This window comes from Colletes latitarsis, chromosome 13, assembly GCF_051014445.1.
Source record: "Colletes latitarsis isolate SP2378_abdomen chromosome 13, iyColLati1, whole genome shotgun sequence".
NCBI lineage: Eukaryota > Metazoa > Arthropoda > Insecta > Hymenoptera > Colletidae > Colletes > Colletes latitarsis.
The window spans coordinates 9,195,774-9,222,566 of record NC_135146.1 but is presented as its reverse complement, the minus strand read 5'-3'; the positions used below and the strand labels follow the sequence as shown (position 1 = coordinate 9,222,566).

The 26,793-nt window shown below is 32.3% G+C and overlaps 4 protein-coding genes across 17 annotated transcripts in view; 3 read left to right on the top strand and 1 right to left on the bottom strand.

The window, feature by feature from the left end:
* The first annotated feature begins 443 nt into the window (after window positions 1-443).
* Window positions 444-1,861, top strand: LOC143349494 (uncharacterized). The gene is made up of 3 exons (XM_076780806.1): window positions 444-1,212; window positions 1,283-1,378; window positions 1,439-1,861. Exons 1-3 carry the CDS (start codon window positions 744-746, stop codon window positions 1,486-1,488), a joined length of 615 nt encoding a protein of 204 aa, XP_076636921.1. The 5' UTR covers window positions 444-743; the 3' UTR covers window positions 1,489-1,861.
* Window positions 1,862-1,892: 31 nt separating this feature from the next.
* On the bottom strand, window positions 1,893-9,494 carry LOC143349492 (mitochondrial protein C2orf69 homolog). Of its 7 annotated transcripts, none has more exons than XM_076780796.1 (10): window positions 7,100-9,494; window positions 6,525-7,024; window positions 6,261-6,457; window positions 4,208-4,338; window positions 3,925-4,118; window positions 3,720-3,847; window positions 3,498-3,660; window positions 3,171-3,414; window positions 2,849-3,099; window positions 2,570-2,771 (listed from the first exon to the last, which is right to left on the bottom strand). In XM_076780796.1, the coding sequence occupies exons 5-9, from the start codon at window positions 4,051-4,053 to the stop codon at window positions 2,897-2,899; spliced, it is 867 nt and encodes a 288-aa protein (XP_076636911.1). In that variant the 5' UTR covers window positions 4,054-4,118; window positions 4,208-4,338; window positions 6,261-6,457; window positions 6,525-7,024; window positions 7,100-9,494; the 3' UTR covers window positions 2,570-2,771; window positions 2,849-2,896. The 7 variants fall into 7 exon arrangements, with proteins under 7 accessions (XP_076636912.1, XP_076636911.1, XP_076636918.1 ...); XM_076780798.1 differs by lacking the exon at window positions 4,208-4,338 and having other exon boundaries at window positions 2,574-2,771; window positions 7,100-7,551; window positions 8,335-9,491; XM_076780799.1 differs by lacking the exon at window positions 4,208-4,338 and having other exon boundaries at window positions 2,574-2,771; window positions 7,100-7,229; window positions 8,840-8,874.
* A 109-nt stretch (window positions 9,495-9,603) lies between these two features.
* LOC143349491 (thiamine pyrophosphokinase 1-like) lies at window positions 9,604-12,241 on the top strand. 8 transcript variants are annotated; one of them, XM_076780788.1, is made up of 7 exons: window positions 9,604-9,700; window positions 9,867-10,040; window positions 10,238-10,500; window positions 10,572-10,676; window positions 10,751-10,913; window positions 11,003-11,031; window positions 11,793-12,241. In XM_076780788.1, the coding sequence occupies exons 1-7, from the start codon at window positions 9,634-9,636 to the stop codon at window positions 11,850-11,852; spliced, it is 861 nt and encodes a 286-aa protein (XP_076636903.1). In that variant the 5' UTR covers window positions 9,604-9,633; the 3' UTR covers window positions 11,853-12,241. The 8 variants fall into 8 exon arrangements, with proteins under 8 accessions (XP_076636903.1, XP_076636909.1, XP_076636910.1 ...); XM_076780794.1 differs by lacking the exon at window positions 10,751-10,913 and having other exon boundaries at window positions 10,597-10,676; XM_076780795.1 differs by lacking the exon at window positions 10,751-10,913.
* Window positions 12,242-16,341: 4,100 nt separating this feature from the next.
* Vha100-2 (V-type ATPase subunit a family protein Vha100-2) overlaps window positions 16,342-26,793 on the top strand; it is a 117,431-nt gene continuing 106,979 nt past the window's right edge. The window contains exon 1 of the mRNA XM_076780782.1: window positions 16,342-16,517. The gene's annotated coding sequence lies outside the window, so the exon portion shown is untranslated. The remainder of the gene's footprint in view (window positions 16,518-26,793) is intronic.

Here is a 26,793-nt window from a genome sequence, read left to right as displayed (position 1 = left end):
TTTCTCGAAGGGGGGTAGGATTTCGGGGGTATGTCTCTTGACCAAAAATGATTGTAATTGACTCCTGCAACCAAAAATAATTTTTGGACCTTTCTCGTTTGTGAAAAATTTCTGCACCTGGTCTGCCGTCTGATAATTAATATTCGATTATTCTTTGCAATCCACCCATAGTCAATTCACATATATTTACGCTCACACTACAGCTGTTTACCTATTAATACTAATTCAGTGAATAGTTTCTCAACTGACTGCCATCCATGAGAAGAGGCCGCTAAAATCACCTCCGAATTTTCAGGTCGGTATGGCAGTCAGATTCGACCGCGAAAGTCCGTAAGGTGAAAAGTCTACTCATATACCTCGTCTGTGGTAGTATATACCTGCTATCCCCACCATTCCGTTAGGTGTCAGATACGACGACACTGGTTCCCGGTGCGCCGACAGCTCCGTCTGGCGTCACTAGTTTCAACCAGTGCCCGGTTTAATAACATTTTTCAGGTGCCAATTTATGTCAAGTTAGATACATCTTGCTACTTCGTCTATGTTCAAAATAGACCGTATAAATTGTACACGATGTATGTAAATAAAATGTGACACGATCTTCGGATTAAAAGAATTACATCTATACCGCGGGAAACGTAACAAATGCTCGGAATACGGGAACGCAGCTTCCAAAAAGTGTCGAAAGCGAAAAGTCCGTGGCAGGGAGAGATTGTTTCGAACTATTAGACCGCTACCCGGCAAATATGAAAACCGAAATCTCTTGGAAACGTCGTTTTCTTCGGAAAAAGTTCAAGTACACGTTGATCTGTGTTTTCATAGCCGCTGTCATTTTCGTTGTCCACCAATTATTTTATTTCAAGCAACTTAACCAAGCGATCGTAGGGAAGTTGATTAGTGGCTCGGTGCGAACGTCCAATTACATCGTGACTGGCAAAGTGGGTTCGAAGTGGAACGAACCGTTGCATTCCAAACACCTACGCGACAAGGATGGTCGGACCGTGTCGTTGCGTGGTACGCGCGACCAGGATATTTCCAAGTATCTGCCAAACGCGCGTGGAAATTTTGTTTGCTTCGCGTCAAAGACGGAGATAGACTTTATTAAAATTAATGACAATTATTGTGACTGTACCGTGGATGGCAGTGACGAACCTGGCACCAATGCATGCAACAACGGTACCTTTAATTGTGAGAACTCATCGTCGCAATTTACAGGTACTTAAATCACCTATTTTTCGTTGTACGTTTGTTTTGGACGATGTCAACAATATCGATGAAATTTTAGTAAAAATACCGTCTCACAAAGTTAACGATGGATTCTGCGACTGTTGCGACGGGTCCGACGAGTGGGCGGAAGTCAAATTGTCTCACTTGAATAATGGTAAATAATGGTATGCACCTTTTCAAATGATTCGTATTAATTGCAAACAACTTTTTCTAGAATCAGGGAACATAATTTACTACCACACCAAGTGTCAAAATAAGTGCTAGTACAATACATTTTGAACGTATCGACTATCCAACATAAAGTATTTATTTCATACGAACATCCCTGTTTTCTATAAATCATACTATACAAATAACGTTACGTTGTATATAAAGTTTTATAATATATGAATGATGTTTTAAATTGAATTTCCTAAACGTAATTAAGTGAACGTTACTTATTTTGTAAAGAAGTTATTACAACAAGCTGCGTAGGAACGCTGCGTAACCGACATATCATACGTATGTTCTCTAAAATGTATTTACAGATTACATTTTTCATGTAATATGTTAATCTGTTACGTGAAATTAATATTTTTACATTAAGGTATAATATTATGGAACAGAATTAAAATAAACAAGACCTCCTAAGTAATGTAAAAAGTTATATATACAGCAATAATATTTTAAATGTTTGATATATGTATATATTTTAATATCATTACCTTTCTAATACAATTGCTTAGTATTTATTAGAATCGAGTGTCATGGTATTATTGTGTGTGATTTCCAATGACCTTGAGGATATTAAAATGCAGCGTTAGACTTCTCGATTTATCAGCAAAATGCAAAGTTGCGATGCAAATCTTGAACTTGATATGGTGTAACGTGTACATGAGCATGAGCAAAGGGTGCCTAAATTATTCAACAAAATTAACAAATTTCAAATCGTTCTGGAAAAATTACTTTTGCAGAGGTCAATCACAATCATTTTTGGTGAAGACGCATATCCTCCAAATTCTACGCTCTTTCGAACAAAAATTCTTTACTGAAAATATGATTTCAAGCCAGAAATGCTTCCTCGAAGTATCATGCAAATGTTTAAAATATCATAACTTCTGAATGGGTTGGAGGATTTTAATGTTTCAAAAGGAAAACAATGCGTATTTTAGTGAAACATATATAGTAATTCCAAGAATATTCGAAAAGTTGTCCTTAACACCGTGAAGTGAGAAAAACTCCATAAAAATGGGCCAATCTTCAAACGTCCATAACTTCTATAATAGTGAATGTGTCTCAATGAAATTTATTATGGAAATGGAGCTCATGGATACCTACAAAAAAGTATTAAACAACTTTTCTGTAGGACGTCAAACAAATTTATTAAAAATGAATGACGAATTTTTAAGAAAAATCAACATGGAGTAGATGCTGATATTTTTCTGCGAAAAAAAAATTCCAAATCGTTCTGGAAAAATTATTTTTGATTGAGGGGGTTAATTACAATCACTTTTGTTCATTAGATATATCCTCGAAATCTTACGCACTTCCGAGAAAAAAATTCTTTACTGAAAATATAATTTGGTATATATACCACAATAATATTTTAAATATTTGATATATGTATATATTTTAATACCATTACCTTTCTAATATAATTGCTTAGTATTTATTAGAATCGAGTATCACGGTATTATTGTGTGTGATTTCCAATGACCTTGAGGATATTAAAATGCAGTGTTAGACTTCTCGGTTTATCAGCAAAATGCAAAGTTCGTTTTACAGGTATTCCCATGTTTTGTAAAGTACTGCAAAATCGATTTTCCTCTTCGCGAATCCATGGGCGATGCGAATCTCGAACTTGATATGGTGTAACGTGTACATGAACATCTATTTCTGCAATAATACATTAATATTAACATTAATACAAAAAGTTGCTAGAAAAGAAAAATTGTTAATTTGATTACTTAATTTCGTAAAAGATTCCAATATTGATTTTTCTGTGATCCACGTATCCTTAGAACCTGCATGGCCACCATCTAGCCACCACATACTTTTGACAAGTTTTATAAAGTTATTAATTTCTGTATCGGGCTCTGATTTATTTTGGTAATAATGAAACTCGTGAAGTAATTGGTTCAATACAACGCATCCTTTACTGAAACCCATTAACGATAAGTTTACTTTCTCCATACTAAACTGAGCAGAGTTCTAGGAATCAAAATAGATTTAATTAAAAATCATGATTCACAGTTTTAAATAGTGTAATTTGCGTGCAACAAATATTATTGTACCTCGACTATATTGCTCGTTTTAAAATGTTCTAAGGAAGATTTTATTAATTCTTGCAAATGCTTTAAAGCATTGTGTTTAAAAGTAAAAGATGGTACGCCATATTCATTCGATGGTACAAAATTATCAAAACAACTGTACATGGCACTTCGTGTTACGTATATTCTGAAACAATGTTGAAAATGATTAGTTTCATTATCTTAGTAGTTTTGTATAAACTTTACCTGGATGGTCGAACGACAAGTACATGCTTATCAGGAAAATTTGTTGCAAGTATACGGGCAGTGTTTTCTAAACTCCATTCTGTATATTTTTTACTATCTTTGTGTTGTTCCATATTTTCTTGAATATCCTACAAAATGATTAACTATAGATCATGCAGTTTAATAAATAGATTTTTATAGTTGCTATCCTAATATTGCTGTATACCTGCACATCGCCCCCAAAATATACAAGAATGTCCTGGCCTCGTGGTAATATTGAACGAGAATAAATTATATCATTGCATCGGCCAGTAATACCAGGAACGTTCTTCCAAATCCAAGTTTTAAACGACATAACGTTTCAAAAAACAATATCTTTCCGTAAATCTAAAATGGTTTTCCAATATACTCCGCAGGTAACTGGTTTTGTAACAAATAATTGAAAAATACAACGTCAATATTTTGTGATCTGTTTAATTTAAATCATTGGTCATACTTTTCACACGTACAGTCAGTCACCAGTCTTCGTACACCCCCTATAATGATCGTTTGATTACAAATGCTGTGCCACTTTTCCTCGATATTTTGCCTCTTCCATCCACTCAAAATTCTTCGAATATTTTCAGGGTGTACTGTTTTCCTAAAATCATGTTTCACTTCTGCTTCTTGGCGAATAATTTGCAGTAGAAATCTAACATCTCTATTACTCAGGATTTTAGAACGGTCACTACGTGTTTTATTTTTATATTTATCAGTTATTTTGAATTTCTTTATTATGTACTGAATAGTAGAATATTTTCTGCCTGCAATGTTAGCAATTTCACGTAGAGATTTCTTCTGCTTATACAATTTAACAATTGGACCGTTTATTTTGAAAGTGGTGTAAGTCCTTTGTTAAAAAAAATGAGATACGACGTGATTTATGCTTAATTTAGTGTAAAATTTCTGTTTATAACTAGTTAGTATTTAATATCTTAAGAAATGCTAATGTTTTGTTCAATTTAAAATTTTCCGGTAAAAGAAATTACGTAGCTATTGATTACGAAAGTGGTGTAAGTCCAATTTCCATATTTATGTTATTGCATATAGCGATATGTGTACTGGGCAAAATCGAAATTTACAAATGGCGTTGATGTGGTTGAGGGTTGTTCAATCTTTAGAAAATAACATTGAGGTAATTGATCATAAATCTTTACTCTCTGGACATTCGTATCTTCCAAACGATGCAGATTTTGGTATCGTAGAAAAAAGAATTTCCTGTACACACCACAGGATTATTATGGCGTTATAAACCAACGTAGATGACATAATAAATTTATTTTACACGAAATGAATTTTCAACAAAAAATCTACAAAACGCAATCAAAAAACAGATAAGAAGAAACACTAATGGAGGAAAAGTAAATTGGTTGCAAATATGTTGGATGAGATTTTGCAAAACTGCACCGTATACTATTTTATATAAAACATCGACGGAGGACACAGAATTTAAGACTCTAAATTTATCACCTACATGTCGGGGAAGACATTAATTTGAAAAAATTGCCCTGGCGCCTTTGTATCACGATACCAAGCCAATACATATGAAAAATATAAGGATACGCAGCAGCTATTACCTTATATACCTTCTGCGCATCATGAATATTTCAAAACGCTACCACATGAAAAGCATAAATAATGAATAATACCTAGTGTTAAGTTTAACGATATATAAATAAAATTAACGTTCAAAATAAAAAATGGTAATCCTACTTTATTTCTTGTTATTATTTACAAACAAAATTGGATTAATATGAGATATATTTTAAGTGTTATTTGTTATTTCAAAATTAAAATTAAATATTTATAATTGACTAATTATGAAAGTGACGTAAGTCCATTTGCAGCCTGGAAATTGTACGTTATTTTAATTAAATTCGCCTAAAAGAAATTTATATAATCAAATTACATATTGATAAATTAGTACAAACATTCCCAGACTTCACGTAACTAACCTATATTTTTTGATTGTCAGATCTGCTAACATTCAATTTTCTCGAAACAAAAGTAAATGGACTTGCACCACTTTCGAAATAAACGGTCCAATTAATTCCCGCATTTCAGCACTTGTTTCTCTTTTAGAAGCACTCATTGTCGTTAAATGATTGTTAGACACCTTTCAACTGAATTACGTCATGGCAACGTAAACAAAATATTATCGGGGAAGCCCGAGTATTACGTTTCAAAAATTTACTAGATTTGTTAAATTTACTACCTTATAAAAATAATTTAATTATAAATTTAATTATAAAATAATACATTTTTATAGAGGTTAATTAGTAATACTGTACATATTGCATTAAATATAATGACATTATATGAAATTGTTTATCTTCTTCAGAACGACCATTTTAGGGGATTTACGAAGCTTTTGTGACTGACTGTAATTCCGTTTTGTTTGTAATTAATATCTTAATACGCAACAATATTATAAAACTTAATTCTAATAAATACTAATCAACTGTATTAGCAAGCTAATGATGTTAAAACGTACATATTAAATATTTAAAATATTTTACACACCGAAATCGTTAACCTTCGTAGTCGCTTTTATCTCTTGCCGACGGTCGTTGTCGACAACCGAAGAAAAGGACATCTAGCGAGAGCGAGTGAGAAGAAAATCGAAACATTCCTAGCAAACGGATGGTTCACCGATCGGGGTGAGTTATACGTCCTTCGATTCGTCTAATTCACTACATTATTGATATGCATTTCATCATCTGCGGAAATTCGTTATTTTTTTATAAACTTGTCGTAAAGTTACAGTAAAAAAGTAAGGTTAAGTACATTTTTTTTTACAGGTTCACAGATAGAAACAAGTGACTACCGTTGCCATGTTCATGTTACAAATTATAAATGATTGATCTAATTTGATAATGCTACATTGTCAAATGGGAATTTGTAGAACGTGTATGCATAAAAATCATTTTTTTAGGCATAGAACTTCCACGAGTCGGCCAGGTGGACAGTATTAAAACCCACCCATATAACCTAGCCCTACTCAGACAGTACAGTAGACAGTACATGCAGCAACAGTAAAAAATGCCTCCCCCCTCTGACAGTGTCACAATATAATAAATTACTATTGTAAGCAGTACGTTGGTTTAACTTGTTTTTATTATTAAATTTCATTATTATCTAAGTCTGGTATATTTTGATTTTTTACAGAATCAAATCAAATTTCTGAAATTTCTTTTAAGAATTGATTAAATAAATCATTCTTTCCTTGCTTGGAAGATTTATCAAATACGTACTGGCTTAAGTACCCAATGAAATTATCTTTTTTGCTGAAAATAGAAAATACTTATGGTATTATATGTTACAAAAAATATTAAAAAACGTGTGAAATTGCAAATACTAACCTACAATATTCAGGCAAAACATGTTTACTATGCTTCCATGTAGTTTCAATTGTGTTTGTATGAGCGCCTGTTTCTGGATCTTTAAAATGTAAACTGTGGTTTACGGTGAGGTGTTTATAGCCTTCTTCTTCTAAAATATTATAAGCTTTCCAACGATCTGATATGATTGTCGTCCCAAGCAACACCCATTGTTTAATTATAGAAAGAAGGGACTCTGTGTCCCTACTTTCGACAGGGACGAGGAATACTTTCCCACTTTCCCTTTCTACTCCTCCGAAAACCCACTGTCCCTCCACACGATGACCTCTGTGATATTTTCTTCGGCCAAATTTTGATTCATCTATCTTTACTACTTTTTCTAGTCCGTCAAGTATCTCACGAATTTTGCAGCCAATCAGCCATCACTTGTTTCATAAAATAATTCCATTGAGAAACGGTATTTTTGTTCAATTCTAATTCTCGTATTATATGGTACTGTTCAAAATTATGGACTAGCATGTATGTTAATTTTAATACTATTTCATAGGAAAGTTTTGTTTTTGAAAACCATGTTCCACGTTTTACAGAAATTTTTATATCACAAATTCGCTTTCTTTTGCCAGCATTGACAGATGCTGGAATTGTTCTTCCACAGTGCCAATTTTCATTTACCAATTTCATTGTATTTCCACACTGTGGACAATTAAGATTTTTGGCAATTAACTTTTTGTCTTGCAAAAATTTAAATAAGGCTTCTTTATTTTTACAAAATTCGTGTAATTTAAATAAGGTCCATACTTCTGGAACTACTAATTCGCTCATTTTTATAGCACAGTTGAACAGAATTCACAAAGTACAAGAAACAGAAGAAAATCAGAAATAACAGTTGAAACAAATGATTACTGAAACAATTTCTGCTTTTCTCCTGTTTCTTATACTATCTGCAATGTGGAAATGTTATGAAAATGATATATGAAAATTGGCAATGCAGGATAACTATTCCAGGATCTATCAATCCAACTAAACGTAAAAAAACGTTGTAATATAAAGATATTTGCAAAGCAAAGAACGTGGTTTTCTAAAAACAAACTCAGCTACAGATGTTTTAAAATTAACATATATGCTAATATATAATTATGAGCAATGTCGTAATATTATATAACTAAAATTAAATAGAAATACTGCGCAGCAATTGGAAGAGTAGAGTAGAGTAGATAGAGACTGACGAATCAACATTTTGTTGTAGAAAATATTACAGAGGCCATTTGAAAATTAATCACAGCATCAATTTTTAAGATCTCGTTACTGATGCTTACACGAATTAAATTGAAACCACTTGGAGGCGTGCCACACATTTTTTAATCATTTTTGTAACATATAATATTATCGATATTTTATATTTTCAAGAAGAGTAACTTCATTGGATACCTGAGCCATTATGTATTTAGTAAATGTATGTATGTATGTATTTTTTAAAAGCCATTGTAATATAAAGATATTTGCAAAGCAAAGAACGTGGTTTTCTAAAAACAAACTCAGCTACAGATGTTTTAAAATTAACATATATGCTAATATATAATTATGAGCAATGTCGTAATATTATATAACTAAAATTAAATAGAAATACTGCGCAGCAATTGGAGGATTAGAGTAGAGTAGATAGAGACTGACGAATCAACATTTTGTTGTAGAAAATATTACAGAGGCCATTTGAAAATTAATCACAGCATCAATTTTTAAGATCTCGTTACTGATGCTTACACGAATTAAATTGAAACCACTTGAAGGCGTGCCACACATTTTTTAATCTTTTTTATAACATACAAGAAAGCGCTCGAGAAGCTTCGCCACCTGGCGGTAACATGGCGGTACTGCTACGGACGAGGTATCGCGCGGGCCGAATATGCGCATGCGTGCGCAAGTAGACTGTCGTATACAGAGGTCACGTGGTCGGCCAAACAGTCGTACACATGAAATATTTGCATATAAATTATATGTTAACAACGCGCTTCTGAGACATGCTACATAGTCTATGCCCGTCCTAGAGTATGCAGGAATAACGCATCAAAATTTGATGAAGATCGGTTCAATAGGTCTTGAGTTTTGCGCGAACATAAAAATCTGCTCTCTCTTTATATAATAGTATAGATATAGATAATACTATCAATATTTTATATTTTCAAGAAGAGCAACTTCATTGGATATCTGAACCATTATGTATTTAGTAAATGTACCTAATAGTAAAATGGTGATTTATTCAATGAAATATTAGCAGAAATAGCAGAAATTTCATTCAATAAATGGTTAACAAATTAGCATTTGTACACAGTAACGATAGTCACTTGTTTCCACCTATGAACCCATCGAAATATACTTAACCTTACTTTTTTACTGTAACGTTACAAGTTTATAAAAAAATAACGAATTTCCACAGATAATGAAATGCATATCAATAATGTACTGAAATAATGTACGAATCGAATTACGTATAACTCACCCCGATCGGTGAACGAGTCGTTTCCTAGGAATATACCATTGTCATTATTTTAAGAATTATGTACGTTTTGAAAACTACCATTTCGAAACTGAACTTTGCCGGGAACAAAGTACGACAATTATTGCGTAAGGCTTGAAATAAAAATAGCGAATGTTAAAATCCAACTTTATTCGTGTATTTTATTACAATTTTATGAGATTTTAAGAATGTAAAAGTTTTGTTGATACTCTTAGGTTTCAATTCTACGCTTGGAGGTTATGCTTCATAACCTAATCCTTTGAATATTTCCAGTTTCAAGAAAATTAAAAAAAATTCCGATTATGCAATCTGATACAGATTCGAATAAAACAGTTTGGGATCCCATTAATGTATTAAATCCTCCCACGCACTACAAATATGCTGTGATTATACTGAATCGTCCTCTTTTATGGAAACGTGATATTTTATTTAATATCTGGGAAAAAGGTATGTTTCTCATATTTCAACTTCTTAACTTGATCCCAAACTATTTCTTTCACGATAATAAAATTATAATACAAAATTAATAAACAGAGAATTTAAACACAGAAGTTTGATTAGAAAAGTTGTACTAGAATGTGAAATAAGAAAATTCTGTTTCTGGTTTGCGCCGAATAGTTACTGGTAATATATTTAATATTAAGCTCAGATCAACGCCACCGTCAATGGTGGAACGCTCAGGTGGATACATTATTTAGAAAAACAAGGTATCGACCTGTTGAATAAAAAGTATAGCGAATATGTGCCAGATTTAATCACCGGCGATATGGACAGTTGTTCTCCGGCAGTTCTTGAACAGATGAAATCCATGGGTTCGATGGTCGTCGAGACACCTGATCAGAATCTTACGGATTACACGAAAGCCTTGATCGAGATAGGACAATTGAACAAGAAGGCAAACCTGAAGGTAATATAGGAGATTTCGTGAAATCTTTTTGTACAGGTTGCATACGATAACGGGAACATTATTGTTTGCAGTTAAAGGCAATATATGTGTTTGTAGAAACTTCAGGACGATGCGATCATATCCTTGCAAATATTAATACGCTATATAAAAGTGATCAGTATATCAAAGACGTACAGGTAATTGTACCATGCTTAGTATTCGTATCGTTTGATAATGCTTTATTCCACTGCCTGTGTTCTATTTACTATAGATTATACAAATTGCAAATAATTCGTTAACGTGGCTTTTGAAACGAGGTTTTCATACTATAAATATTCCTAACACTTTGGTGCAAAATAGTAGTTCGTGTGGACTATTTCCAATTGGCGAGCCTACTAATTCCATTACAACAACTGGTTTGAAGTGGAATTTGAGTACGTTAATTGTTTTAATGTCGTATGTTAAATGTCATTGAATAGTGTCTGAAAAATGTTACACGACAATAAAATATTTCTTGTTTCAGACAATGCGACTATGCGGTTTGGGGGTTTGGTGAGTTCTTCGAATACTTACACTTCTTCTAAAATAACTATTCATACAGATTCACCGGTGATATGGACCATGAGTATCGCACCACTTAAAGAAAATGTGAATAGTTGTGGAAAGCTGACAGTGAATTCTGATTGTCATTAGATGACATTATCTTTAGTAGAATTTTTTATTTAAAACATTTGGTCCTGGTATTTAAAAAAGAAACATAAAATGAAATAACCATTACCAAAGCCACGGGATATTAAATCAACGTTCAAACATTTTTTTACAAGGAATAATATAATTTATTATCATATTTACATTCCCTATGCATTTTATAATTTAAATAATAAATCATGTCATTAATGTGGAGTAGAAATAAGATTTTGAATGTATTTAAAATGCGAGAGAAATTAAAGTAAACGTTTCGTGATCCTAACATCTTCTGAATTTAATATTATAGAAACGATTACCAGTTTTCTTTGATATTACTAAGCATGGATAAATAATTAACACTGTATATAGAAATATGCTGTGTTTTATTGTTGCATGCAGCATGATAACTACACCAAGTAGAATATGTATTTTTATTTATTAAACTAGTTGAAAATGTTAGATAATAAAGTGTAAAAATAGAATAATTATTGCAGGAGAAATAATTATTTCAAATCGCTATTGCAATTTTTGTCTCTTAAATTTTCGTAAAGATTTCGTTTGGAATTAAATTGTTATTCAGAAGTTTAGGAAATCGGTACATTTATCGACTTCAACCATATTTGCAGGGAGTCGAGACCGATGCATTTGGGTCACGATCACGATCATGGTCATGGTCATTGAGATGAAGTGGGATATACGGTCATCTCAACAGGGTTCTGTGAGATTTGAGAGAGAAATACCCTTTCAAGAGCTTCCTCTTTACTCTTTGGGGCACGCTGGGATTAAAAGTGCCCCACCGTAATGCATGTTGGGACATTTTTATATTGCAATGGCTGCATGCGCGCGCATATGTTTATATTTCGTCTTATTTACGTAAAGCAGTTGGTAATATCTTCGACAAATGTTACAAATGTATTGTGTTGGCAACATTCAACATGTTAATACAGGTTCACCAATTGTTGCAAGCGTAAGATTTGTTGCGACAATCTTTTTTTATGTTTTTTGTTTTTACACTATGTGATACTTTTATTGATAAAAGTATACCAGTTTTGTTTAATTTAAGAAGCAATAAAATTTCTATGCAATATGGGTTTATTTTATTGTTTGAAATCCTGTGCTGCAAAGAGTTAACTAAAACTGGTGACTTAAGAGAAAGGTCAATCGTTACTTTTGAAACGTAAAAAAACGGTGAAACGTAACTCTTGAGAGATAGAAAAAGGTGAAAAAAATTGTAGAGTAGTTGAAAAACTGTTAGAATTATTGGTAGGCGGGTCAGATCAGGACTGAATTTGTTAGATTCATAGTTGTTCTACTTTACGTTTGTAACTCCACTTTTAATATTTAATGTTTTACTGCAAAATACATAGAAATACTTGCATGATACTTGTATCCATGATAATAATTGTATAGTAACATTATTCATAAAGATTTATTTATTTATACAGGGTGTTCTGCCACCCCTGGGGAAAATTTTAATGGGAGATTCTAGAGGCCAAAATAAGAATATAAATTTCTTGACTGAGGCTTCGTTAAAAAGTTATTAAAAAATTAAATTCAAAAATTTCAAATCATTCTGAAAAAATTACTTGCGATTGCGGGGGTTAATTACAATCATTTTTGGTTATTAGACATGTCCTCGAAATCCTACCCACTTTCGAGAAAAAAATTCGAGTAACTACTGAAATTTTTAGATGTAATTTAAAAATTTCAAATCATAATAAAAAAATTATATTTAATTACAGGGGTCAATTGCAAGCATTTTTGGTGAATACACATACCCCTGAATTCCTATCCACTTTCGAGAAAAAAATTCGAGTAACTATTGAAATTTTTAGCAGAAATTAAAAAATTTCAAATCATAATAAAAAAATTATATTTAATTACAGGGGTCAATTGCAAGCATTTTTGGTGAATAGACATACCCCTGAAATCCTACCCACTTTCGAGAAAAAAATTCGAGTAACTACTGCAATTTTTAGATGTAATTTAAAAATTTCAAATCATAATAAAAAAATTATATTTAATTACAGGGGTCAATTGCAAGCATTTTTAGTGAATAGACGGAACCCTAAAATTCTACGCACTTTCGAGAAAAAAATTTGAGTAACTACTGAAATTTTTAGATGTAATTTAAAAATTTCAAATCATAATAAAAAAATTATATTTAATTACAGGGGTCAATTGCAAGCATTTTTGGTGAATAGACATACCCCTGAAATCCTACCCACTTTCGAGAAAAAAATTCGAGTAACTACTGAAATTTTTAGATGTAATTTAAAAATTTCAAATCATAATAAAAAAATTATATTTAATTACAGGGGTCAATTGCAAGCATTTTTGGTGAATACACATACCCCTGAATTCCTATCCACTTTCGAGAAAAAAATTCGAGTAACTACTGAAATTTTTAGAAGAAATTAAAAAATTTCAAATCATAAAAAAAAATTATATTTAATTACAGGGGTTAATTGCAAGCATTTTTGGTGAATAGACATACCCCTGAAATCCTATCCACTTTCGAGAAAAAAATTCGAGTAGGTACTGAAATTTTGAGAAGAAATTAAAAAATTTCAAATCATAATAAAAAAATTGTATTTAATTACAGGGATCAATTGCAAGCATTTTTGGTGAATAGACGTACCCCAAAATACTACGTACTTTCGAGAAAAAAATTCTATACTGAAAATCTAATGGTGAGGTCAGAAATTCCCGGAATGCGAATCTTTAAAATGTCATAACTTCTGAACGGATTGGACGATTTTAATATTCAAAAAGACAAACGTCGCGTATTTTAGTCTGGAATATTTAAAAATTCTAACAATATTGAAAAGTTGTTCCTTGACACCGTAAAGATAGAAAAACCACATAATACTAGTCTAATTTTCAAACGGCCATAGCTTCTACAATAGTAAAGGTATCTTATTGAAATTTTTTTCTGAAGCAGAGCCTATGGGTACCTACAAAAAAGTATTAAACAACTTTTCTGAAGAGCGTCAAACTAAGTTACTAAAAATGAAAATCAAATTTTTAAGAAAAATCGACAGGGGGTAGATGCTGAATTTTTTCGACGAAAAAAAAAATTACAAATCGTTCTGAAAAAATTATTTTCTGTTGCAGGGTTCAATTACAATCATTTTTGGTGAATACACATACCCCTAAATTCCTACCCATTTTCGAGAAAAAAATTTGTGTAGGTACTGAAATTTTGAGACGAAATTAAAAAATTTCAAATCCTACTGAAAAAATTATATATAGTTACACGGGTCAATTACAAGCACTTTTGGTGACTAGACATACCTCCGAAAACCTAATCATTTTTGAGAAAAAAATTGGGTAAGTGGACAAATTTTGTCGACGAAATTAAAAAATTTCAAAATATTATAAAAAAATTATATTTAATTACAGGAGTCAATTATAATCTTTTTTAGTGAATAGACATATTTCTGAATTCCTCACCATTTTCGAGGAAAAAATTCAAGATGTGAAATTTTTCGACAAAATTAAAAAATTTCAAATCGTTCTAGAAAAATTATCTTCGGTTGCGGGGGTCAATTACAATCGTTTTAGTCATTAGATACATCCTCGAAATCCTACCTATTTTTGAGAAAAAAATTCTTTACCGAAAATCTAATGCTGCGGCTAGAAATACTTCCCTGAAGTTTTATGCGAATCTTTAAAATGTCATAACTTTTGAATGGATTGGAGGATTTTAATTTTTAAAAATGCCAACAACGCGTATTTTAATGGAGAATATGTAGAAATTCTAACAATATTGAAAAAGTTGTTCTTTGCCACCGTAAAGTGACAAAAAACTTCTAAAAACTGGTCCAATTTTCAAACGGCCATAGCTTCTACAATGGTAATGGTATCTTATCGAAATTTTTTTCTGAAGCAGATCCTATGGGTACCTATAAAAAAGTATTAATCAACTTTTCTGTAGAGCGTCAAACAAATTTATTAAAAATGAAGGACAAAGTTTTAAGAGAAATCGACAGGGGGTGGATGCTGAATTTTTTCGACGAAAAAAAAAATTACAAATCCTTTTAGAAAAATTATTTTCGGTTTTAGGGGTCAGTTACAATAATTTTTGGTCATTAGACATATCCTCGAATTCCTACCCACTTTCGAGAAAAAAATTCATGGAGATGTGAAATTTTTCGACAAAATTAAAAAATTTCAAATCCTTTTAGAAAAATTATTTTCGGTTTTAGGGGTCAGTTACAATAATTTTTGGTTATTAGACATATCTTCAAATTCCTACTTACTTTCAAGAAAAAAATTCATGAAGATGTGAAATTTTTCGACAAAATTAAAAAATTTCAAATCCTTTTAGAAAAATTATTTTCGGTTTTAGGGGTCAGTTACAATAATTTTTGGTCATTAGACATATCCTCGAATTCCTACTCACTTTCGAGAAAAAAATTCATGGAGATGTGAAATTTTTCGACAAAATTAAAAAATTTCAAATCCTTTTAGAAAAATTATTTTCGGTTTTAGGGGTCAGTTACAATAATTTTTGGTTATTAGACATATCTTCAAATTCCTACTCACTTTCAAGAAAAAAATTCATGAAGATGTGAAATTTTTCGACAAAATTAAAAAATTTCAAATCCTTTTAGAAAAATTATTTTCGGTTTTAGGGGTCAGTTACAATAATTTTTGGTCATTAGACATATCCTCGAATTCCTACCCACTTTCGAGAAAAAAATTCATGAAGATGTGAAATTTTTCGACAAAATTAAAAAATTTCAAATCATACTAAAAAAATTATATTTAATTACAGTGGTCAATTACAAACATTTTTGGTCGATAGATATACTCCCGAAATCCTACCCACTTTATAGAAAAAAATTCAGTACACGCGGAACTTTAAACGTTAGTAACTTTTAAACGAAGCCTCAATCAACATATTGATATTCTTGAATTTTATCTTATTTTGGCCTCCAGAATCTCCCATTAAAATTTTTCCCAGTGGTGGCCGAACACCCTGTATACTTCTACAAATAGACTTTCAAAAGTAAATTACTTTCAATTTATTAACGGAGGATCAATTTTTATTGAACGGTGTGGCTGTTTCGAAACTTTTGGAGGGTAGTGTACGTCAGAATGATCAGCTGTAGCGATGTTTACATTTGTGGCGTCCTCGACGACGGTCCGCGTGGTGGGGTCGCGGCCACTAGCCAGTTGCTCGCGGTCCTTCGGCCGGTTAGTATCGTTCTCTTTGTAGCTTTCTTCGTTTAGCCGTAGTATCGTTTCAGTTGTCGCTGCCAATTGTTTGCTAGTGAAAGTTTTCTGGGCCGCACAGGAGCGTGGAGCACTCGATATGTCGCATGTCGTTGGTTAAATAATCGGTAAGTCCATTGTTATCGCAATACGTCACAGATTTCATTTGGTTTCGAAAGAGTTTGTCGATGAGAAAACACACTGTGTCGATCGAATCGTGAAAACACGAGGCTCTAGTGTGGCAACTTGCGTTCCAACGTGTGCACCTATCCTTAGCGCGTCTTTCGAATTGCCATTTGTATTATACAAAATTTTAAACATTCCTAATGGTGTCTTTTCGCAAGAAAATCCTAGGTTTTTGCTTGCAAACGTCCGACATTATTTCAGCAACCTAGTTATCAATTCTCGAGTGGTTCCTCAGAATCAGTATTGGTCCAGACTTACCGTAGGCTTTGAACGTTATTTTTTGAAATAGGATTTTTTAAGAATTCCTCTCGACTTTTTTGACTAAGGAAAGCTACATAGGGAGTTTAACACTAGATTTACCAGCTGTTTAAGTATACTATTAGTGGGGTTTTCAGTCTTCATTTACTTTTAAAAAATGACAAAAAAAGATTAGTAATATCAATTGTAATACATAAATAGATTTATTGACTTCATCAATTAATCAAACGCTTAATTGTTTATAGTTCATTGATCACAATTTTTACATATGCTGATTTTGCTCTGTGTGCACTTTTCACATACACTTTTTTTGCAATATCCTACTTGACACTATTTACGTACAGGAGCGGTGCCACTTGAACTTGGTATATCAGCTTCTCGTGGTTTTTCCCTCGAAGTCTGATATTTAGAAGCAAGTTCTTCAGCTAGGCGAAACAAAAAGTCTTTCCTTGATATATTTTCACCTGTTGCGTTTTTATACAATATCCAGCAATTTATTCTAGCTAAATCTAAAACATTGAAATAAACTTGAAGTGGTCACCTTCTGGAACTTGATTTTACAGTATATTTTTGTGCGATTTGGTCAGTGATATCGACACCAAATTTTGTGTTACTATAAAAAGACAGTTTTTAGTAATTTCTTGCTAGTTTTGTCAATTTTTACGCGTTTGTGTTTTGTACTTGGTACAAGTACTTTCTTATTCGGTTTACTCTTACAAACCGTAAGTGTACATCCATTTGATTCGTACAGCAATGTTGAGAAACGAACCGTACTATCTTTATTTCTGTTTGCACGTATTGTTCCAAGCAATGAAGTATTTTTAGATAATAATTTCAACGCCAGAAGCAAGCTGGTAAAGAAACTGTCCGTTGTTATGGTTCTACAAGTTTCTGTACAACATATTCGCTTAGCGGAGTTGATGAATTTTGAGCCTCATCCTTTCCTAAATAAGGAAAGCCACTTATTACATATTTAGTTCCAACGACAGATGCCAGCCAAAATTTTATGCCAAATTTATGAGGTTTGTTTGGCATATATTGTATGAATCTGGCCTTCGTTGGAAAGAGTTGCTCATCCACCGTAATATAAGCTCCTGGTTTGAAGCAATTTTGGCTATTTTCAATAAATTTACTCCAAACTGTTGAAACTAAAGCGAATTTGTTTCTTTGTAAATGTTGACTCAATGTTTTTTGATTTTCTGATTTTGTAACGTAAAACTTTGACCCCCACTGATTATTCCATAAATATTCAAGTCTCAAAGTGTTTCCTTCGTACGCCCCACGTGCATACAATATCACAATAAACACCTTCAATTTTGTTTACGATGAGAATCTTATGTGTGGTCTAAAACTCTGAGTAAATATACAATTTCAAGGGTCGCTACACGTACTGCATCAGAGTCATGATTTTCCTGGAATCATATATTCTGTTCTAAAAAAATGTTGCAGTACTTATCAATTACATCGCATGGAAACATGCACCAGTCATTTTGACTGGTACTGGTATAAGCATCAATAACAAAAAATATATTTGTTATGAATATATATAATATACATTTCATAAAACTGATTCTTTAGTTATAGCTACAAAAGTCATGACATCATTTTGGAAAGAAAATATTACATGCAGTAGGAATTTTGAATTGAAATTGCAAGACTAGTCAAAATGACTGGTCTGGGAAATCTCGTGTTAAGTGAAAGTGTCAGCTAACAGTGAAAATGTATAAAAAAAGAGCAAAACCTTTTACTTCAGACCTGGAAGAGGTGCTAAAGGTAGCATCGTTGCAAGAAGGGAGAAATTTTAGTCTCTGGCCTATGCAAACGATGCGGTGTTGGTTGCCAAATCTGAGGATGAAACAAAAGATACAACGATGAGATTAGAGAAGTATCTGGGCAAGAAAAACAAAGACAATGGTATTCGGCAAAGATGGAGAAGGGTAGGACCTGGATGAGGTGAAAGAGTTTGTTTATTTGGGTATGTATCCCCAAAAGAAGGGCAATATTGTGGTTAGGCTAGTATAGGAAATTAAAGAAAGGATATTAGCGAATGACTTTAAGAGAAAAATGTTGGGGAAAGGGCAACGAGATACAAAAAATATATTTGTTATGAATATATATAATATACAGTTCATAAAACTGATTCTGTAGTTATAGCTACAAAAGTCGTGACATCATTTCGGAAAGAAAATGTTACATGCAGTAGGAATTTTGAATTGAAATTGCAAGACTAGTTAAAATAACTGGTCTGGTAAATCTAGTGTTAAGTGAAAGTATCAGCTACCAGTGAAAATGTATAGAAAGAGAGCAAGACCTTTTACTTCAGACCTGGAAGAGGTGCTAAAGGTAGCATCGTTGCAAGAAGGGAGAAATTTTAGTCTCTGGCTTATGCAAACGATGCAGTGTTGGTTGCCAAATCTGAGGATGAAACAAAAGATACAACGATGAGACTACAGAAGTATCCGGGCAAGAAAAACAAAGATAATGGTATTTGGCAAAGATGGGGAAGGGTAGGACCTGGATGAGATGAAAGAGTTTGTTCATTTGGGTACGTATCCCCAAAAGAAGGGCAATATTGTGGTTAGGCTAGTATGGGAAATTAAAGAAAGGATATTAGCGAATGACTTTAAGAGAAAAATGTTGGCAAAATGGCAACGAGGTACAAGGAAAAGATAAGAATAGAGGAAACTCTTAAAGGAATATTTAGAAGAAAAGAAAGAGGGAATGGAGGGGAAAGAATAGTGTAATTGGGAACGTTAAAAGCATGAGTTATGCAAGTATATATAAATAAATAATGATGGAAGGTGTGCATAATGTCCGCCTTTTGAGATCAGTCGAACGACGCTGAAAATAAACAAGGGAACGCTCTGCTTTTGGTCGGACACCCTGTAAATTCGGTGTTAAAATTCATTAGGGCGCGAAATCGATACGTGTAAAGTATACTGTGCGTTTAGTATAGTCGAGAACGTTTTCTTCGGCGCAACGTCATACATATAAACCTAATTCGTCTGGTACGTCTATTCTTGCGTTCATAAGGTTATTTACATTCGGTGTCTGACACCATTTTGGTAGCAGGGCACAGCACTCGGGCCAGCCTGAGCTACTTATTGTTGGCCAAAGCACGCGAAACGACGCGGAAGCGTCGAAACATTCGCTCGATTCACCTTGACCAGGAACCCAACCGCCAAATTCAGCCATTTAAACCAACTTTAATTCTGACAAATTTTTAGAAAATAATGATCTAGAAAGTTAAAGAGATAAGCTAAGATCTAAAATTTTTAAAAATTGAAAAATTGAAAAATTGAAAAATTGAAAAATTGAAAAATTGAAAAATTGAAAAATTGAAAAATTGAAAAATTGAAAAATTGAAAAATTGAAAAATTGAAAAATTGAAAAATTGAAAAATTGAAAAATTGAAAAATTGAAAAATTGAAAAATTGAAAAATTGAAAAATTGAAAAATTGAAAAATTGAAAAATTGAAAAATTGAAAAATTGAAAAATTGAAAAATTGAAAAATTGAAAAATTGAAAAATTGAAAAATTGAAAAATTGAAAAATTGAAAAATTGAAAAATTGAAAAATTGAAAAATTGAAAAATTGAAAAATTTTACTTTTGAAAAATTTTACTTTTGAAAAATGCAAATTTTGATCGTTCCAAAAAAAGATGTGGGAATGGAGATCTTTCAGTAAATGAAACTAAATTTTTATTCAAATATTTGCGTGTTATATGGTCGGAGTAAAAAGTGATAAAAGTTCGTTTGAGAATTTGAAAGAATTAAATATAGGGGGGCCTTGAGTAGTATTTTATTTAATAAACGTTTGGTATGTATAACGCGAATGGCGGCACAAATATTCGATTGCATCATTCGAGCGCGTAATCTTCTAATTATTTCGAGCGACGTTAAAAGCAGTCGCGAGAAAACGTGTTATTGCAATGAATTATCTGCGATTATCGGGACGAAATACTGGTGAAAACGTCGGTGTAAAGTTAGGCTGATCCGTAAATATCGTCGTGAAAATGAAATTTGGCGCTGGGGTGTTACATCAGCGATGTTAGGGTAATAAGGCGGTCATGAGTGTCAACAGTGTCTAGAGGATCGTTTGGCAGATAGACGAAAGCAGGGGCGAATTAATTTAATCGGATGCCCTGAGTACTGTTGAACGATCGACAGGTTGCATGTACAGGGTGTACACCTTTGAGAAAAATTTTAAAGGAAGATTCTAGAGGCTAAAATAAGACGAAAATTAAGAATATCAATTTGTTGATGGAGGCTTTGTTAAAAAGATAGTAATGTTTAAAGTTCCGTCTGTTCTGAATTTTTTTCTCGAAAGTAAGTAGGATTTTGGGGGTATGTCTATTGACCAAAAATGATTGTAATTGACCCCCGCAACCTAAAATAATTTTTCTAGAAAGATTTGTAATTTTTTTTTCGTCGAAAAAATTCAGCATCCACCGCGTGTCGATTTTTCTTAAAATTTTGTTTTTCATTTTTAGTAAATTAGTTTGACGCTCTACAAAAGAGTTGTCTAATACTTTTTTATAGGTACCCACAGGCTCTGCTTCAGAAAAAAGTTTCATTTAAATAAACTCACTATCGTAGGAGTTACGGCTGTTTGAAAATTGGACCATTTTTATGGTGTTTTTCTAACATTTGAAATTTTTTAATTTTGTCGACAAATTTCACATCTTCTTGAATTTTTTTTCTCGAAAGTGTGTAGGATTTTGGAGGTATGTGTATTCACCAAAAATTATTGTAATTGACCCCTGCAACCGAAAATAATTTTTCTAGAAAGATTTGAAATTTTTTAATATTGTTGAAAAATTTCAGTTTTAATTTTTTTCTCGAAAGTAGGTAGGATTTTGAGGATATGTCTATTGACTAAAAATTATTGTAATCGACCCTTGCAACCGAAAATAATTTTTTTATAACGATTCGAAATTTTTTAATTTTGCCGAAAAATTTCACATCTTCTTGAATTTTTTTTCTCGAAAGTGGGCAGGATTTCGAGGATATGTGTATTCACCGAAAATTATTGTAATTGACCCCCGCAACCTAAAATAATTTTTCTAGAAAGATTTGTAATTTTTTTTTCGTCGAAAACATTCAGCATCCACCCCGTGACGATTTTTCTTAAAAATTTGTTTTTTATTTTTAGTAAATTAGTTTGACGCTCTACAAAAAAGTTATCTAATACTTTTTTATAGGTACCCACAGGCTCTGCTTCAGAAAAAAGTTTCATTTAAATAAACTCACTATCGTAGGAGTTATGGCTGTTTGAAAATTGGACCATTTTTATGGTGTTTTTCTAACATTTGAAATTTTTTAATATTGTCGAAAAATTCCAGTAACTACTTGAATTTTTTCCCCGAAAGTGCGTAGGATTTCGGGGGTGTGTCTACTGACCAAAAATGATTGTAATCGACCCTTGCAACCGAAAATAATTTTTTTAGAACGATTTGAAATTTTTTAATTGTGTCGAAAAATTTCACATCTCCTCGAATTTTTTTCTCGAAAGTAGGTAGGATTTCGGGGATATGTCTATTGACTAAAAATTATTGTAATCGACCCTTGCAACCGAAAATAATTTTTTTAGAATGATTTGAAATTTTTTAATATTGTCGAAAAATTCCACTACCTACTTGAATTTTTTCCCCGAATGTGCGTAGGATTTCGGGGGTTTGTCTATTGACTAAAAATTATTGTAATTGACCCTCGCAACCTAAAATAATTTTTCTAGAAAGATTTGTAATTTTTTTTTCGTCGAAAACATTCAGCATCCACCCCGTGTCGATTTTTCTTAAAAATTTGTTTTTTATTTTTAGTAAATTAGTTTGACGCTCTACAAAAAAGTTGTCTAATACTTTTTTATAGGTACCCACAGGCTCTGCTTCAGAAAAAAGTTTCATTTAAATAAACTCACTATCGTAGGAGTTACGGCTGTTTCAAAATTGGACCATTTTTATGGTATTTTTCTAACATTTGAAATTTTTTAATTTTGTCGAAAAATTTCACATCTACTTGAATTTTTTCCTAGAAAATGCGCAGGATTTTGGGGGTGTGTCTATTGACCAAAAATGATTGTAATCGACCCTTGCAACCGAAAATAATTTTTTTAGAACGATTCGAAATTTTTTTTTTGATCGAAAAATTTCTTCACTTGAATTTTTTTCTCGAAAGTGCTTAGGATTTTGGAGGTATGTTCATTCACCAAAAATTATTGTAATTGATCCCCGCAACCGAAAATAATTTTTTTAGAAAGATTTGTAATTTTTTAATTTTGTCGAAAAATTTCACATATTCTTGAATTTTTTTCTAGAAAGTGGGTAGGATTTCAGGGGTGTGTCTAATGACCAAAAATGGTTGTAATCGACCCTTGCAACCGAAAATAATTTTTTTAGAACGATTCGAAATTTTTTAATTTTGTTGAAAAATTTCAGTTTTAATTTTTTTCTCGAAAGTAGGTAGGATTTTGAGGATATGTCTATTGACTAAAAATTATTGTAATTGACCCTTGCAACCGAAAATAATTTTTTTAGAACGATTCGAAATTTTTTTTTTTGCCGACAAATTTAGTCACTCTTGATTTTTAAAAAATTCGTTTTTCATTTTTAATTACTTTGTTTGGCATTGTAAAGAAAGGTTGTTTAATACTTTTTTGTAGGTATCCATGAACTCTACTTCCCCTCAAAATGTCAATGAAATATATTCACTATTATAAGAGTTATGGCTTTTTGAAAATTAGACCATTTTTATGGGGTTTTTCTCAATTTGCGAGGTCAAGGAATAACGTTTCGAATATTTTTTGAATTTCTACATATTCTGCACCAAAATACACGTTGTTTGCATTTTGAAACATTAAAATCGGCCAATCCGTTCAGGAGTTATGACATTTTAAAGATTCGCATAAAATTTCAGGGAAGTATCTCTGGCCTCACCATTAGATTTTCAGTGAAGAATTTTTTTCTCGAAAGTGGGTAGGATTTCGGGGTATGTGTATTCACCAAAAATTAATGTAATTGACCTCCGCAATTGAAAATAATTTTTTTAGAACGATTCGAAATTTTTTAATTTTGTCGACAAATTTAATCACTGTCGATTTTTCTTAAAAAATTCGTTTTTCATTTTTAATTACTTTAGTTGACATTGTACAGAAAGGTTGTTTAATACTTTTTTGTAGGTATCCATGAACTCTAGTTCCCCTCAAAATGTCAATGAAATATATTTACTATTCTAGGGGTTATGGCTTTTTGAAAATTGGACCAGAACTTTTACACAAATACCACTCTAAATTAGATCGAATTATTATTCCTTTTTTCCCCCCGATTGATCGGCACTCGACAAACAGGGCCATCGAACTTTTATAGTCTGGGCCAATATACATATTTACCCGCATACGGCGAATAATCCAGAAGCGTGATGAACTATTACCATGTATAGAGAATCTGCGGAGACTATTGTTAGTATAACACTAATCGCGCCGATAGTACCGTGAAGATATATGCTATAAAAGTACTCGTCGTTATTTACGAAGTAATAAAGTTTTAGTATTTGTATTCGCCGTCGGGACTCGTTTAGCGGTAGAGTAATGTCCAATAACGGATTAAGCAGTGGAAGCGATACAAACACTATCAAAAATGATAATAAGACGCCTGAAAAGTGTACATATTACTTTTGTCATCATAGATATACGAAATACCGAATGTCTGCAAAAATTAGGGACTTTTTTCAAAATCAATATCTCGTTTCAACATAAATCGAAACATTTTGCACTTTGAAGTTTCTATATGGAGGTGTGAGCAGTTAAAGTTTGCGAGTATAACTTTGAATTGGTACTGTTTAAATTCCTATCGCATAGACTCTGACCAAAATTGGGCAAATATTAGGTTGCAAATCAAATTTCATTGCTACGACACATAATTCTGTGCTATTATAATATACTGTGGGAATTTTGGGGATGCAAACGAGCAACACTCAGCTAACTTTCGGCAAAACACATTTATTCAGCACGAGGCTCTGTTACAGACAAAAGACACACGGTTCTAGGGGGTGTGGCCGAACACCCTGTATTGTGGCCCGGACTATACTTTTAACCGAATATTGCGCGTGATTGAGTCGAGTTTTAAAAGTTTCCTGCTACAGTGACTCGCATTAATATTCGGACACCATGCTGTGTGCGAGATTATTGCTCTATATATTTGTTTACACTAGTGTTATTGAATTGTTTTTTTCGTAATATATTAAAACACTTATTGTAGTTAGTAGAAACATAAACTTTATTTATTTCACACACATAGTTTTTTGCAAAATACGTGATAAAGTCAAGAATGTCGAAATTTAACATCGCAAAAATATTCGGACAGTGAATAACTTACATAAATTTTATATAAAATATACATATTTTTTGAACAGTATTAATATTTTGTAGGTTGACCCTTTTGTCTTATTACTTCCTGTAATCGTTTGGGCATATTTGTTATAATTTTATTTAAATATTCCTGTGTTATACATTTCCATTCTTGTAATAAACGTTCTTTTAATTCTTTTATTGTTTTTATGGGTGTTGTTCGAATTTTACGATCCAATTGATTCCATAAATTCTCAATAGGATTTAAATCTGGCGATTGAGGCGGAGGGTGTATCACTTTAGGACAGTTATATAGTAAGTATTCCTGAACGATTCTCGATTTGTGCTTAGGATCGTTGTCCTGATAAAACTTCAAACTATTGCGTATGTTCATATTAACAGCACTTTTGATTAAATTTTGTTTCGATAAGTCTAAATATTTCATCTTATCTAAAATGCCGTCGATAAAAACTAGTTCACCAACACCTGCAGTTGAGATGCAACCCTACACCATTACACTGCCATCGCCGTGTTTCACTGTTGCTCTCAAATTTTTTAATTTCAATTCTTCGTTGACTTTACGCCATATCGTTCTTCGTCCATCTGACCCAAAAAGATTAAATTTGCTTTCATCCGCAAATATTACATTGTTCCAGCATGTTTGGTCTTTAGAAACGTAGTCTTTAGCAAAATTTAATCGTTTCTTACGATTCACTTCGTTTATGTATGGTTTTCTTCGTGGAACCCTGCCGTTGTATCCATGGTTTTTTAATACCCGACGCACTGTGTCGGGATGCACTTTCTTTCCAGATTCTTGGAATAATTCGGCAGCTAGTTTTATAGCACTTTTTTTACGATCATTCTTTATTTTTCTAACAATCTTGCGTTCTTCGCGAGAATCTAATAATTTTGGACGTCCCTTTTGCCGAATTGAATCGATTCGATCTTCATGAATATACCTGTGTACGATATCTGCTACAGTACTCTTGCTTACATTTACCAATTTGGCTATTTCTCGATATGATTTTCCCTTTTCTTTGTAGTAAATAACCAGTTGTCGAATTTCAAAGGATGTATTTTTGCCTTTTCGTCCCATATTCATTAATAATACGTCTACTATTAACGAAGTCAATAACAGTACTGACTCTTGGATGCACGCTAGACGTTATGTTTACAAACAATGTACACTAGCAAAATAACCGACTGGATCCAACGACTTACTACAGCCAATAAACTGTTGTGTCCGAATATTTTTGCGATGTTAAAGGGTCTAGCCGAATAAGCATGGTAAAAGTGCCCCCAAACCAAATTGAACGGGGTTAATACCACTCGATAGGTGGTTCGAAGAAACCCCTTTTCCCAAAGTTTCAATCCGGTATCTCTACTACAGGGGTAATTACGGGGTGAAAATCATTTTTTGGTTTATCCTTAATATCTCCCGTTCTACTCAATTAAAGATTATGAAAAAAATCATGGTTATTCTATCGATTGATGTACATGTTTGAGAATTTTTTCAGAATTTTTGGATGCAAATTCGATTTTTAAAAAATTCGAAAATATTTTAACCGTCGATTTTTTGTCGAAGTTATCAAGTGACCACATTTGTTTTTATACAGT

What these genes read in the sequence shown, in the direction of transcription:
- LOC143349494 (XM_076780806.1), top strand. Translation starts at nt 744, where the DNA reads ATGAAAACCGAAATCTCTTGGAAACGTCGTTTTCTTCGGAAAAAGTTC. An exon ending in CTCATCGTCGCAATTTACAG is followed by an intron (nt 1,213 to 1,282) that starts GTACTTAAATCA and finishes ATGAAATTTTAG; the next exon opens with TAAAAATACCGTCTCACAAA. An exon ending in ATTGTCTCACTTGAATAATG is followed by an intron (nt 1,379 to 1,438) that starts GTAAATAATGGT and finishes AACTTTTTCTAG; the next exon opens with AATCAGGGAACATAATTTAC.
- LOC143349492 (XM_076780796.1), bottom strand. Translation starts at nt 4,053, where the DNA reads ATGTCGTTTAAAACTTGGATTTGGAAGAACGTTCCTGGTATTACTGGC. An exon ending in CTTGTCGTTCGACCATCCAG is followed by an intron (nt 3,661 to 3,719) that starts GTAAAGTTTATA and finishes ACATTGTTTCAG; the next exon opens with AATATACGTAACACGAAGTG. An exon ending in AAACGAGCAATATAGTCGAG is followed by an intron (nt 3,415 to 3,497) that starts GTACAATAATAT and finishes TTTGATTCCTAG; the next exon opens with AACTCTGCTCAGTTTAGTAT.
- LOC143349491 (XM_076780787.1), top strand. Translation starts at nt 9,634, where the DNA reads ATGTACGTTTTGAAAACTACCATTTCGAAACTGAACTTTGCCGGGAAC. An exon ending in ACAAGAAGGCAAACCTGAAG is followed by an intron (nt 10,501 to 10,571) that starts GTAATATAGGAG and finishes TATTGTTTGCAG; the next exon opens with TTAAAGGCAATATATGTGTT. An exon ending in TGGTTTGAAGTGGAATTTGA is followed by an intron (nt 10,914 to 11,002) that starts GTACGTTAATTG and finishes TTCTTGTTTCAG; the next exon opens with ACAATGCGACTATGCGGTTT.